Source organism: Anser anser (assembly GCF_964211835.1).
Source record: "Anser anser genome assembly, chromosome: 2".
In the NCBI taxonomy this organism is placed as follows: Eukaryota; Metazoa; Chordata; class Aves; order Anseriformes; family Anatidae; genus Anser; species Anser anser.
In genome coordinates this window covers 138177386-138193227 of record NC_139721.1, presented here as the reverse complement: position 1 = coordinate 138193227, position 15842 = coordinate 138177386, and the positions used below count along the sequence as shown (strand labels likewise).

The 15842-nt window shown below is 36.5% G+C and overlaps 1 protein-coding gene across 5 annotated transcripts in view; it reads left to right on the top strand.

The window, feature by feature from the left end:
- Positions 1-15842, top strand: part of ANKIB1 (ankyrin repeat and IBR domain containing 1) — a 95724-nt gene that overhangs the window by 74325 nt on the left and 5557 nt on the right. For all 5 annotated transcript variants that reach the window (XM_083826957.1, XM_083826956.1, XM_083826954.1 and 2 more), the window contains 8 exons: positions 2939-3027; positions 4012-4142; positions 8923-9057; positions 9630-9716; positions 9810-9876; positions 10272-10417; positions 12052-12230; positions 13486-13537. In XM_083826957.1, the coding sequence (XP_083683083.1) occupies positions 2939-3027; positions 4012-4142; positions 8923-9057; positions 9630-9716; positions 9810-9876; positions 10272-10417; positions 12052-12230; positions 13486-13537 (886 nt within the window). The remainder of the gene's footprint in view (positions 1-2938; positions 3028-4011; positions 4143-8922; positions 9058-9629; positions 9717-9809; positions 9877-10271; positions 10418-12051; positions 12231-13485; positions 13538-15842) is intronic.

Below are 15842 nucleotides of genomic sequence, written 5' to 3'. Positions count from 1 at the left end.
AATCCTGTGAAAACAAACCAGAAAATGATTTAACAGTGAACGTATAACAAACCTTAGTGCCATTCCACAAGAAGGTACCAGCCTCTCATCCTTGCTTCTGTGTACTGGTGTCCTAACAGAATCAACCTTCTGTTGACCTGAAGGACAGAGTTTGAGATCACTTCAGTGTAATACTGACACGGTCTTTCAGACATTGGCAGCCTCTTCTTCCTTAACATCGGCTGAATACACTAGCTCCCTACAATGTCCTCTAAGTATGAATACGTTCTCCGAGATCCTGATTTTTATGAGAAATTTCTTTTTTATGCTTCCTGATAATATTTCTTTATGTTCTTTTTATGTTAATGCTTTGAGATACTGCACAAGTGAATATGACTTAAGGTCTTGAAAAAAGACCCAATTCTATCAGCAAAATGTTCAAGAAGGTATTTCCAAGGCCTTTTTTTCCTCCCCACGAAAGAAGACTTTCAGCAATGGCAAGAAAGTTCTGCTAGCAACTGAAGCATTCTGCAGTACTATAAAACAGAATGTTTTGCTGAGGACAGTCGTGTTAGTCTCATAGTACAAAACACTGTGCATGATAAAATTAGCTCTTCTGGAGAAAAAGAAAGCGTGTTCTCAGTTCAGAGGGTCTTCATCATCACTGTATGCTTGAAGGGAGCTTGCTTTATATCTTTAAAGTTCAATCAACACATCCCACATTTCCGTACTTCTGTCAGTTCTGCACGATTTCCCAAATAATCTACAGCTTAGACATTACAGTATCAATTTATACTGCAGTTAGTAAGAGATTCTTCAGAATCTATACATTAGAAAACCCCAACCAACCCATAGATAAATCACTTGCTGTAAAGTAGTAAGGAACAATCTGTGAGGATATATCAGTGTGGTATGTCCATTTGTGGGATCTATAGCCTTTCTGCTCATAAAGCCAAGAAAACGTAGAAGTAGGAATGTTCTTCTTAAAATGGAGTTCCTTAGAATGTACTCATTTTTCATTACCTGCCACTAACAACACCTTCAACAGAATCTAATCTGTTGTGACAAATATAAAATTCCATTCCCTTTCAGAAAAATCACTGAGCCTCTTAAATGTAGTGCAAATGAAAACGGTGCACGAATCCTACATCTGTATCTATCAGAGAGATTCTGTATATTAGAACCCCTTCATGCTGTATCAGAAGCATAAGGAATTGTAGCAAGCAGACACTTCTGGAAAATCATCTTAGCAGGCACTGCACACTTAGTTTTGCACCATCAGTCCTCACTCCTGTCTCTCAAAGACTCAAGACTGTCTTACCTTCTCAGGAGATAAAATATTCCATAAAATATTTTCATAGAAACAAAGTTAGACTAGGGAGCTCCCGTCTTACAATGTAAAAAGTGTGGATTTCTCATTTATACTGAGATTTTTCAAGATTTCTAAGGGGCTCAGTGCAATTCTTGAAATATTTGCTTATTCCTTATGGTAGGATTGTTGAAAATGTCAGTTCTATTTCCCAAATGTTCTCTAAAATTCTCTAAAGGGTGTTTCATTTTCCACTTTCCATGTTCTGAAAATATTTCAGACTACAGGACTAAAAATCAGTCTGTCTAAAAGTTCACATATTTGAAAATCAAAGTCCCTTCCTTCTCCCTTCCCACACAGTAGTAGATTGACTGATCAGCTTTTGACTTAAAATTGAGTTTGTTAAAGTTATTTTTTGCTAATTTCAGTACTTCCTGGGAACAAATACTGTGTGAGAGGTCTGGACTCTTTTGATATCAATGATTTAAGAGTACTACTGTCCCACAGGTGTGAAAGGTGTCAGTTTTTGAACTGTGCTGAGGTTATCTTATTATAGACTAGCTATTCATGCTTGTACAGATCTTTCCCAATTACGGAATCTTAAGCATCTCCAAAATGGAGCTCCTTGTGTCGTGAATTTAAGCTTGTTAAATAGCAGACTATCTAGTGGAAAAAAGGTTAAAAACTGTGCTCCTAATCCTTTCTTTGTTCAGATATTCCTGCTTAAAATGTGGACAAGAGCAATCGGAGAGATACTAATTTAGCTTCTGAATCTGCACTGCAAAAAGCAGTTCACCATTTGATCTGCAGAAAACTTGCATATGTTCTGATGCAGCTGGCGCCCATCAGATATTTACTCCATCTGATTTTTTTTTTGTTTGATGTGGCAGATGTCTGAGGCTATGTGCCACCTCTCCAGTAAAATAGGGAGTCATTACAAATCCAGAGTCCATATTGACGTATCTACCTACACCCAAGCACCATCTGGAAGCCATTTATCTGCTGCTGTATGGTAGTGATTGCCATCCTTAAAGCTAGTGCTAACCTCAAGAGAAGCTCAAGGGACTCATTTCTCTACTTTGTCCATTTCATTTGGAGACTCTGATGGAAAGAACAAAAATCCATAAACATTTAAAGCTGATTGAAGGGCTTGGATCTTGTTCCAGACTGAAAGCATGAATCTAGTTAAAGATTAATTATTACTACTGCATAGGTACAAATAATACTACATAAAATGAATTTCAGCAATAGCAAACTACCTAGTTTTGGATAATCTCTTTATTATGAGTTGAAATTTAGCTTTATCATAGAAACTGTACTACCATTTTTTGTGGCTCTAAAGTAGTATTTTGTCATAACTTAAAGTGCAAACCTGATGATTTAATTCAGGTTGTAATTTTAAAAAGCTCTTTCCCTTTCCTGTCTCATTTAAATTCTTTATTAATTTTAATGATGGTCATCTATGCTTGTGAGTAAGTGGTCTAAGAATATTTTAAAATAATGTTAATTGGATGACTTTTTATCTTCCTGACTTAATTAAAGTTTGAGTGTGCCTTGATAAGTTTCCATGGCCTTTTAGCTTGAACCAATTTCAACTTTAATTCTAAATCTCTAAATGAATAGTTATTGTGTATACATCTTAATTTTCAGGGAATGTCTTGGTGAAGCACATGAACCTTGTGACTGCCAAACCTGGAAGGATTGGCTACAGAAAATATCTGAAATGAAACCAGAAGAACGTAAGTCGTGCCTTTTTTATTCTTCTTATTATTTTGTTGTTTCTTCTATTTTTAGAGGGATTTTTTAGTTGCATTAAGTAAAAGCTTTACATTGGTTGAAAAATACTATAAAGAAGAGAAAGAAAAGCAAACTGCTGAATGAGGAGCAGCTTCACGCTTTATCTGCATATGAGGACGCAGTAATGGCAGACTTAAGCCATTCCTCCCTATTCTCTCTTCATAAATCTGCATGGGGTTCAGATAGATTTTTTTTCCCTTCCTCTTACAGCCTCCTTCATTATTTTTTCATTTTTTCATTTTTTACTGAATATAACTTTATTTTTGCTGGACAATTTAAAATCCTTATCCCAGTCTGCACTTCTGTTAGAATTGTGTTCCATGCAGTTGTTTGTGTGCTTTAAAACTATTTAAAGGCAACAAGTGATGATAATGGTAAGGTTGAGGGTGTATTGCAAGGGAATCGTGGGAAATGGCTTAATGTTAAATAACTGTTAGTGATACAGCTAGCAAAGATTGTGTTTACACAGGATAGATGTTTTCTCAGTCAACAGAAACAAACATACAAAAAAAAACAGTAACTTGAATAAACAGTATCTTAACTTGGTTACCACAGTTGAGCCTTTCCACAGTATGTCATAGATTATTCTGAAATGCGTATAAAATGTTATAGACGCAGATTACACCATGCTTAGTCAAACAATGCCATTTTTTCCTATGTTTTTCTCATTTATATATTATATATGCTATATATAACACATACTACAGTATACATAAATAATATGTATAAGATTATTATGTACAAATGAGTAGATGTGTATATTTATATATATGTGAGAAATATATATAGCGAGGAATTACAATACTCTATCAAGAAAAAGGTAAACACATATCTTTCCTAATCTGATTTTCACAAGTTATTAAACAACTACAATTTCAACTTGTCTGTTTTTGCATGCTTCACATCCTCCTGTCACCCTCATAAAGTTGTGGGAGTTAGTGAGGCATATGAAGATGCTGCCAACTGTCTGTGGTTACTAACTAACTCCAAACCATGCGCCAACTGCAAATCTCCAATTCAAAAGAATGAGGGCTGCAACCACATGCAATGTGCAAAGGTAAGAACGACCTTTCATATAATTTGTTTTGAAACCATAATTCAGGTTGTGTGTGTCATAGATACATTTCAGGAGCACAGAAGTCCAAAACCTCTGAAATGTCATGTCTAAGATCTAATGGAACCTGTTGCAGGAATTACATAATTTGCAAATTGTGAGTTACATGTATTTAGAAGATGTTTCATATTTAGTGAAATTTCTTTGGCTGGCAGGTGAGGACTGTAATTATCAAGATTTCATAAACACCTGACAATTACTGGCAGTACAGTATGAAACTTAAGGGAACAGAAATCATTGATAGTTTAATCATCATTAATAATGTAGAAGAGAATGAACACTTTCAATTGGCAGAAGATGATATATTTTAAGAAATGGTAAGGTCTAATGAATGTTTTGCCTTCATGCATTTTTCTTTTGCACTATTTCTCTACATAGCAACAAAACAGAGAAGTTTAAATGAAATCTGTAAACACAAATTAATCAGTAGGAATGAAAAGACAGGAAAGAGTAATACCAAAAGAAACTTATTGGTGACAGCAGCCAAAAAATTAGTCATGAGTTTGCACAGTGCTACTGAAATAGAAAAAATATTTTTGCCATGAATACAGTGTAATTTGAAAACACTTTTTCTATCAAATTAGTTAAAAACAGCATATTTAGCATACTGTTTCTCTATGTCAGAAATATCTTATATAACCATAGCTAATACCTGTTTGAGGATGATCATTGAAAATGTGAAAGTTGCACATATTTGACATAGTTAGCTTCCAATAAAAAGCTAAGAGGTTTAGAAAGTAATTCTCTTCATTTTTCTGGAAATGTGTTACTTTCCATTGCTATCCAGGTCTTATTTTCTTTATATTATCATCACGTATTCTGTCTGTGATACAAGCTGAGGATTGGGTTTGGTTTTTTTTTTTTTGGTGTAGTTTGTCTGCGGCAGCAGAGAACAGATTCTGTTCTACTTCAGTATATGCCAAGTTTGCTGTTCTTTTTTTTCTTCTTAAATAATTTTTAAAAGAGGTCATAAATTCCATAGCACTAAAAAGTGTAATAAGGTATGTTGTTCAGCTCAATTTGAAGTCTTCCAGACTGTAAACAGAGATAAGAGTGCTTGAAATAGTTATTTGCAGAAGGATTGTATTGATGTCAAGATTTAAACAATTCATATATGAGATGTAGAATCATGGAAACATTTAGGTTAAAAAAGACCCTTAAAATCAACAAGTCCAATCATCCCCTAACACTCCCACGTCCATCTCTAAACCACGTCCCTAAGTGCCACATCCACACGTCTCAGATACCTCCAGGGATGAGGACTCCACCACCACACTGGGCAGCCCATTCCAATGCCTAACCACTCTTTCTGTTAACAAATTCATCCTAATATCCAAGCTAAACTCTCCTGGAGCAACTTGAGGCCATTTCCTAATGTCCTGTCGCTTTTCAACTGAAAAAGAGACTGAGACCCTCCTTGCTGCAACCTCCTTTCAGGCAGTTGTAGAGAGCGATGAGGTCTCCCCTCAGCCCCCTTTTCTTCAGACTGAACAGCCCCATTTCTTTCCACATTCCTCATATGTCTGGTTTTCTAATCCCTTCACCAGCTTTGTTGCTCTGGCTTTAGCAACTCAATGTCGTTTTTGTAGTGAGGGGCCCAGAGCTGAACACAGTCCTCGAGGTGTGGTCTCACCAGCGCTGGGTACTGAGCGAAAATCCCTTCCCTAGTCCTGCTGGCCATGCTGTTCCTCACAGAGGCCAGGCTGCTGTTGGCCTTCTTTGCCACCTGGGCACATTGCAGGCTCATGTTCAGTCAGTGTAACAAAATGTTCAGGATGTGACAAAGCCTCTTCAGTTATTTGACAGCAGTTGTTGTCACTGAGCTCCCCTCAATAGAATGAAAGCATGGCTTAAGGCTTGAGAGGACTTCGACCGCTAAGCACTGGTGAATATAGATAATTTAATTTAGTACCATCCTGAGGCACTGGCTGACAACCACAATTCTATTCCCCTTTGATGTCGTTCCTTATGAACAGCTTGAAGTGTCCTTAAATCAGTCAGCTTCCCTTTGTGGTGGAGAAATCTCTGCAAACAGAAGCAGCCTCCCCTCAGCCTGGTGAGGAAGTAAAGGAAGGGGATCCTCGGGATCACTGCAGGGCTCAGATGCAAGATATTGCGGACACCTCGCTTGTCTCTTCCTCCGCTGAAGGAAGGGCCTGTTACAAAGCCTCTGCCTTTCCTGCAGTAAGTTCTGCTCGAGCCTACTTACTACGTGATGAGTAGAGAGCTGCGACTGCCTCTTACCAGCTAGCATGTACCTTGGTGTAGAGACGGTACTGTTTCGTCACAGAATCCATTTCTGTATTTAAGCAGGCACCGTGCTGTTTTATGAGCCTGGTTTCTAAGGTAACAAGGCTCATGCAGTCCTGCTGTCTCTCACTCCCCTAACTCTAGTAGTTTTTAACCTTCTGGGTACTTTGAACCAGACAGAGGAGGGGGAGTTGCAGATGCTAAATCACTGCAAATTTCATGAAACTTGGTAGCTCTGTGGTGCAGAGACTTAATTTGTACTGCCCCCAAGAGAGAGGCTGAAATACCTACTCAGCAGTTACCTGCTCAGCAATTACCTCTTCTGCTTGGCTCAGACGGTGGCCAGGCAGCACGTGTCAGTTGTTAAGCCTAGCCAGTGCTGCCGCCTGGTTAGCTGATCATAAAGGCGAATAAAACAGAGCTCAGGGTTTTGGGAGATGAGTCAGAACAGATGGACGCGTTTTTGAATGTTTAATGAGAGTGAACCTCAGGTTATTGAGGAGGCTTTCGGTGATGTGGTGAGAGATTAGAGGATACATATGGTGGAGTGGTCATGGAGGGAGATAATTTGAGAGAGGTGGCATTATTGCAGTAGGAGCGTATACACATATAAATGAATAGGAAATGAAGCTTTAATAGTTCTGTTTGTTGTGGAACAACTTGCTTCATGCTGTTTTTTTAAAAATTTTGCTACAATTTTTTTCTTCTTATGAATGTCTCTGACAGATAGGCAGATAATGCTGTGATATACGGTTAAGACTTTTATATACAACTATTTGCAAACTTCATTCTCAGCACTCATCTTACCAGTTTGTAGAAGCAAACATCTTCAAAAAAATATTAAAGAAAAGGTACGGCACAATAGCAAGAAGAAATACTGTAGTTTGCATTGCTTTTTAGAAGAAAATCAACATCACTGGTGAGACAAAATTAGCAAAAGTACAATGCAGGAATTGGATTTAATTTCATCATGTAATATAATTAACTGAACAACTTCTTATGAACACATAAGGTATGGAGTATTTCACAGAATCATAGGATATCTGAGTTGGAAGGGGAAAATGTGGCTTAATTTACTGAATTCCAATAATAATGTTAATGGCTTCTTATTTATTAATTAATATACATTTTTGCTTCCATTTTTCAGAATTTTTCTTTGCTCATTTGTTAAACAGATAAAATGAACAGGGATAACAAGACGTAAAGTCTTTTGCACATCCATCCATAAACAGCTTCCAATTATTTTGAAATAAACTAGCTGAGAATTCAGTGCTGAGTTGAAAATAATACAGTTTGACCTTCTTTAATGCAGAGCAGCCTGGATAAGGCATATCTTCTTGTGTTACCTGTTTTGAAAACCTTCTACTCAGTAAACGCAGAAAAGGCTTAACTTGAAGTAATCACTCTTCAAAGTTTGTGTTCTGTGTTGTGTTTTTTTTCTCTCTTGCTTTAGTAGTTGCTATTAATATTTTACATCATGAACAGCACATGATTAAAATACCAGTAATCACATATTTTGAATTTCTTTCAGTAAACAAGTGAAAAAAAATATTGGTAAAGTCATTTTTCACCTAAGCTTTCTGTTTTCTTTAGGCTTATGTTTTCTGTAATTTCTTAAATAAAGTTAGTTATGCACTTCTAAGGTTTAAAGTGCCCTTTCTACCTTACAGCAGATACTAAATCATAACACTTCTTTCACATTCACTGCACTATAAAGATACCAGCAGGACTGCAGATGAGAATAGTAAATTTCAAAAGCATCCCTCTTGAACTGTTGATATTTATCACTGTACAGGCAGACTAGGATTGAGTGAAAAACTGTTCTTCTCTGTATGGAGAATATTCAGGATTCTAAAAAATACTGCTTTCCAATTTGGAAGAAAAGGCAAAATCATGAACATTTTTCATTAACCAACAACTGAAGAAAATGCAGATAAGATCACTTGAAGAACTGCATTTTGGTAACCGAAGTAATTAGGGTTTTTTGAGCATTTTACAGTTAAAGTCATATTCATGTATAAATCATTTGTTTCATTTTAATGATTTAGAAATTAAACTTACAGATAATTTCACATCTCTCTTAGAGACAGGAAATCTGTGAAAATTCACCCTTTATCATCAACTGTTCCTGTGTCATTTTAAAAATTGGACTTTTAAAAACGAACAACAACAAAAAACCACAGGCCTAATCATATCTATTTATCGCTTGCTTTATTTCATCCACTTAAAACTTAACTTGTAGGTCCAACATAATCTTGGGATTCAAGGAATAAAAATTACGACTTCCACGGTTTTATAACCAAGATCTTCTGCAGTACATAAAATAGGAAGGAGGCTCCTCAGAAATTCTATTTAAAGTATAAGTACACTCAGAATAATGTTAATTCATTTTTTCATGGGAGAGAATAATGATGCATAACTCTGGACCTACAATGTATCAGCTTCTTTCTTTTTTCCCCATGTTTTTCTGAAGTGCAAATATGACTTTTGCTGGATATGCTTAGAAGAATGGAAGAAGCACAGCTCTTCTACTGGAGGCTATTACAGATGTACTCGCTATGAAGTTATTCAACATGTCGAGGAACAGTCCAAGGAGATGACAGTAGAGGTAACAAATGAAAGTGTTTGTTTAAAAAAATAGTGCAAAGGCTGCAGCTTTCTGTTTAGGGTAAATTCAATCAAAATTCTTCCCAACCAGAATTTTAACTGGGAAAATATAATTTTAAATATAACAAAAAGACAGAAAGAAAACACTGCTTATTTGTGGATAGAAGCATAAGATTTGGTTCTTCTTTTGGCTTTGGTAACAACCACTGGTTGACTTTAGACAAGTCAATATACTTCTCTGTGCCATGGTTTCCTTTTGTGAAATGGGTGTGCTGGTACTGTAATTAGCTACTGTGCATTACAGAAGACACGTTTGAATCTTGGCATTTGGAAAGTCTGCTTAAAAATAGTATGCACACACACAGTGCGTTGACTCTCACTTACAGTATTTGCAGGCTTGGGAATTCCAAAAACTACATTTCTCTCTTCTCATACATATCACTTGTCAGCAATGTATATAATGCTTTACATGTAGAGGAAGTATAAACAGTTATGTAATTATATCTAATGATGATTATTAAATTAAGCCATAAGACTTGTCTTGATTTGTTTTCCTTTCCCATTATTTTCCAGGCCGAAAAGAAGCATAGAAGATTTCAAGAACTGGATAGGTTTATGCACTATTACACAAGGTTTAAGAACCATGAACTTAGCTACCAGGTATGGCTCAAATCATTTTTACTCATTCTTTTTTCCATTTTATTCATCACAAAATAATGAGCTTATTGTATTTTATTTGTTTTCTTGTTCTAGTTAGAACAGCGCCTTCTAAAAACAGCCAAAGAAAAGATGGAGCAGTTGAGTAGAGCTCTCAGCGGAAGTAAGTAGAATTTGTCAGTTATAGCTGTGAACTGCGAATTTGATCTGAAATCAAATCAAATGTGTTACGGCTAAGCCTCTTGAATAGAGCTCACATCAGTCTGCTGTGTGATGTGATCCCTCCAGTAGTACAATTCCTAAGCAGTGGATGAAAGCTAAATGTTCAGTAAATCATATTTCTTTCAAAGACACAGGGAAAGCAGCATTAGTAAGAGAGAAGTTAATATTCTCTGCTGAGTTCTTATAGTAAGAACATGGTATACTTGTGGTGAACCTGCTGCTGTTTATCTGCAAAATATTTAGCTGATGTGCACATTTTTGGTGGAAATCTCTTATAATAAAATAAATGCTGACATCAGCAGGAAAATATTTTCACAATGTTGTATCGTCTTACAGCTGAGGGAGGCTGTCCTGATACCACATTCATCGAAGATGCAGTACAGGAGCTTCTAAAAACTCGCCGCATTCTCAAGTGTTCTTATCCATATGGATTCTTTTTGGAGCCTAAAAGCACAAAGAAAGAAATATTTGAACTTATGCAGGTAATACATGCATATCGTTTGCTTTTCTGTTCTTTTATTGGTAGTGTTAGTTATCAGTGTCTTGTTTCCATTTTTGTAGTGTAAAACTGATATACTTACTTAGTATTTGTAAACAAGTCTGGAAAATTAATGCAGAGGGAAAATTAATACTCTATGACACAGTAGCTTTTAGTTCAATTTTAGGATGAATGAAAAACAACACATGGCTGTAGAATAAAAAGGGCAAGGACGGGTGGAAGGGGAAAAAAAGGAAAATCATTTCTGTTAACCTCCTTTTGAAATAACATTTTAGCTGAATTCTCACTTTGAGCAAGCTTCATAGCCCAAATCCAGAAGAAGCCCTCCCCAGAAAGCAGCAACTAGACAGTTACATCAGAGGAGGCCTGGATCAGGGCAGGTGTTATTCTGGGGTAGGAAGGATCTTCCATCAACTTGTCTTCTTCTTCTGTAGCTCCCGTTTCCTGTTTTTCCCTACTAATGTGTCAGATGAGGGGGTGAGGGGCAGAGCTGTGAGAGAACCGGGGGGTGAGGGTGGGGGTGCTTCAGCTGCAGGGGCTGCTGCCTACTTTTCTTTACTTTAGGGCCCCAATAGATGTTCAGTGCACGAATGTGTGCAGGGAAGCCCTACTGCAAGCTGGAGGAGCACATTCAGGTCAATAAAGGGGTAGGCTAGAAGGGCAGATATTTTGGGGTGGAGACCCCAAATGGCTTGTTACACATGGAGTAACTGGGGTACATGCTCAAACTCCAGTGAGTAACAAGCTCAAGTATCTGCCCACAGTGGTCTTTGAGGAGTGGCCGAGGGAACTGGGGTTGTTTGGTCTGGAGAAGAGGAGGCGCAGGGGAGACTTCATTGCTTTCTACAGCTACCTGAAAGGAAGGTGTGGGGCGCTGGGGATCATCCTCTTCTCACAGATAGATAACTAGTGATAGGACTAGAGGGAATGGTCTCAAGTTGCACCAAGGGAGGTTCAGGTTGGAAATGAGGAGACATTTCTTCTCAGAAAGAGCAGTCAGGCACTGGAACGGGTTGCCCAGGAAGGTGGTGGCATCACCATCCCTGGGGGTGTTCAAGGAAAGGTTGGATGTGGTGCTTAGGGACATGGTTTGTTGGAACAGATGATCTTGGAAATCTTTTCCAACCTTAATGATTCTATGATACGGAGTAGTATTCGAGCCAGGCCCAAATCACAATGGAGAAGTTGGGGCAACTGATAAAGTTTCAGGCCTGATAGAGCAGGCTTCCAAGGATGCACTGACAAGTTTGGTCTGGCTTAGTCATCATCCACCTCAAAGTCTTTACTGATGAATCAAGGTCGTTGTTCCAGACAACATAATGAACACCAAATAAAAAATTGATTCCTGTCTCTGTTAACTGCATCAAAGAAGAAAGAAGAGATGGATAGGCAGAGAACAAACAATTAGAGGTGATCTTGCTAAGGGGGATCTCTATCATTTCTTCAGTTTTAACAATTATTTGAGAGTTAGTGTTTCAGAGAACTGATGGACCTTCTGTCTGGATGGTATTTTCATGAAAATGGAAATCATTCCATTCAGTACTTATGGTGTAGAGTTCTGCCTGATTTTTGTTTCACTGTAAAAGTATTCTGTTCTGTATTTATTAACTACTGCAGACAGACCTAGAAATGGTCACTGAAGACCTTGCACAGAAAGTGAACAGGCCTTACCTTCGGACTCCTCGCCATAAAATCATCCGTGCAGCTTGTCTTGTGCAGCAGAAGCGGCAAGAATTCTTGGCCTCTGTAGCCCGTGGTGTTGCTCCTGCAGACTCACCAGAAGCACCCAGGCGCAGGTAATCCAAACAAAATACTTTGCAACTAAAAAAAGTTAATTTGGTAGCTGTCAGAGTGGGTCAATCCCTTGTCATTCTTTGACAGCAAGGTAAAGTGGAGCTGATAAACTTAGTGGTCATAAATCACCAGATAGTTACATTTTCTTGGTCATTTGATCCTTATGGAATTACAACTTTTTTACAAACCCTAATTTGTAGGGTCTGTAAAACCCTACAGCACTCACGTGCTGTTAATCACCTTCCTTTTGTTGATGAAATTGCAAATGAGAAACCTGTCCTGGCTTTTAAAATTGTGTCAAAAGCCAAGTGCAAGAAATGTCTTTGAGCACTGGGGTGGTGAGGATTGTTGTTTGTTTGGGTTTTTTTCACTTCTTCATTAGCACTTACAGAAGAACCAAGTTCATGGTGTAAGTCAGCATAGTTAGCTGGTTAGCAAATAAGTAGTGTGATTTGAAATCAATATTTAAGTAAAACACAAAATGAAAAGAAAACAAAGACCAAAAAACAAGAACAACAACAAAAAAACACAAAACCTTAAAGAGGTTATGTACCAAATTGGGTAGTATTGTTTCACTACTGTTTTGTGGGAATTATTTTTTAAACCATGCACTTCTGTCTTTCATGGTGTCAAATTAAAAATGTAAAACTAAGTTTTATTTAAAAAAAATACATTAACATATGCATCAATTTGAAAACTCAATTACTACTTCATGACAAAGAATTTACATGGCATAATTACTTGTAAGGATTATCCTCCCCACCCACCTCTCCCATAGCAGCAGTTACGCAGGATACCCTGAGGACAGTACACAGTTTGAAAATGTATTTTCACCCTCAGTATTTTGACTTCAGCTATCCAAACAATAACCTTTGTGAAAAATGTGTTTGAGAATTACTGCTCTGTACTTTGCAGCCTAAATTGCTTCCCCATTTGTGATACATTAATGATTAAATGTCATAGCTTCCATTTCACTTTTTTTTTTTCCTTCCAAATTGTCACTAAATACTTGAAATGCTCCAAAATTCTATAAATATTTGATAGAAATATCAAGCAGTTCTGGAATAGTCAACACTTCTATTGTAATTTTGTAGCTTCCTAAATGAGTTTTAAGGTAAGAATTAGAGCAGAAGACTTGTTAACTTAAGAGAGTTACAGTTGCACTCAGTTTTATATGTTGATAGGTTTTGAAGCTATGTATACTGTTCTTACTTTGTTCCAACTCTGAGTTTTATGGTATATCTCTTAATTTTATAGTTTTGCTGGTGGAACGTGGGATTGGGAGTATTTAGGATTTGCATCCCCTGAGGTAAACTATTTCTTTTTAAATCTTTAAGTTACTTCTGCATTTTCTAGAAACACAGGTATGACTGTGGTCTGCATGAAGAGCTTCCTTATTTTGATTTAAAGCTTTTCAAATTGGTTTAAGCTTACCTTATTATTTATTTCACAATAGAAGGAAATATATGCATAGCTAACTGTGCAGTAACATTAACATGGATATAGTTACTTAAGATGGCATCATCATTTTTCAAGTACATAACCAGCTTTAGAATTATATATAAACTGGTTTCTATGTGCTGGAAAACCTTAATAAATATATGAAATTGTGTAGGTTAAGTTTCAATGCAATATTATTTCAGCAGAATTTGAGAAAGTCTAAGAAATTTCCATCCTTCCGTAACAATCCTACAAAAAACATACAGGTATACACCCAAATATTTTAACATTTGAAATGTTTCTTTTTACTTTTATGTATTAAAGTAGGATGGAAATTGCATAGTCAAATTAGGTAAACTTCTGGTACTTAAAACAAGAATGAAAACTAAAAATTTTTAAATGAATATTTCACCATCTATATATGGGAAAGAGTATATAATGTTCAAGACTCTGCACTAAAATGTGAGAAGCTTCCTATAAAGCTTTTCTTCATCATCTTAATTTTTATTTAATATTTTGAGAACATTAGATTAAAGATTAAAGCATTCACTTAGGAAGGAAGCTTCATCTCAACATTTCCTTGCTGCTGTTTTCTTTTCAGCTAGTGATTTTAAAGCATCCTGGAAAACTCCACGTACTTTTTCTATATATTTCCTTTGCTATTGTTGGTGAGCATCATGCTGGTGAGAAAATAGCTTGTTTCTCTACAAAAGATCAACTTGCTTCTCCTGCCTAGTTCCTTTATTCCTTTCTTTTGAAATAATTCCATTATCATCAGTGGAACTGGTTATGAGAAGAAGCTGATCAGCAGTATGTTGATAATCTGTTTAGCAGCAGGTGCCATGGCAGTCATGCTTAGATGATTGCTTACAAGTTTTTATGATTTGCCTAAATGTGGCACTGTATTATGCAAGTTGGCTTCTTTGCTACGTAGCTATCAAAGATACTTGCAACCACCTATGCTAAATGAATTTTGTAGAATTAATAATGGTCATCTTTGTTTATTTTAGTGATTTTCGATACAAAATTTTTGATGTAGAGCTGTACTTTTGCTGGCAAGTAGTAGAACATCTGTGCATACCATGTTATCACAGAAAATATAACCTTACTGGTTTTAGCAAAGATTGTGGGGTGTTGTACGCCGTTGTGTGAAACCATGAAGTTCCAACACAACAAAATAAAAGGTCTTTTGATCACATGTACAAAATTGTTACAAGTAATCAGAAATAAAATGTTAGCAGTGGTATCAAGATCTCTATATAACACGTTAAAAAGCAACCAAAAGTATAGTTAAGGGGCTGTTGGTACAATCCATCACGAATTCATCTCGAACGGATGAAAGATAAGATCTGGTATGACTAAAAAATCTTAATGTTCAGTGACCACTTCTCATTATTCCTTATCTGATTCATAGTGATACAATTATATATACTTTTAAATAATTCACTTACATTGCTTCATATCAAGATTTCATTTTCTGTTGTTTGGGAAACAACGTCTGCCTTCCATTTAGGAAGTCCCATAGGCTAACAAGCACCTACTACTAACCACTGCTGAAGACAGGATATTGGGCTAAATGGGCCTTTCATCTGATCCAGTACAGTTATTTTTGTGATCTTACAATTTTCATGGATCTTCTTCTTACATAGACAAAAATCTTCCCACACTGATCATTTTGTGACAAATCTTTTTGGCTTGTATGTGTCATTATGAATAAGAATTTGATCTGAAACACTTCATGGAAAGACAACATACCATCACAATATCATTAAAATTAATAAGGTCATTGTGTAAGAGCAATGACATTTCTTGATTTAAATTTTAGATATTTTAGACATTGAGATATTCTGGGATGTAGACTTAGTGTAAGAAAGGAACATTAATGGTAATGCTATTGTTCTCAAGTCATTTGGCCAAAGGAAGCCTTTGGATTCAAGATTTGCCAAGATGGGTTTTAGGGAGGAAATTAGCAGTATTCTTCTCTGAAGGGAAGTACCTGCGCGTATATTTTTTTTTCGCTTGGGTAAATCAATTACTGAGATTAGTGAAAGATCTTACCTACACACTCAGGTACTAGCCAAAAAACGTATCTAGAAATTTGCCTTCAAGCATAAAATCAGTCTCTTAATGTTAGTGAAGATATGGACATGGAAACATTTATTTCCAGGAATAAA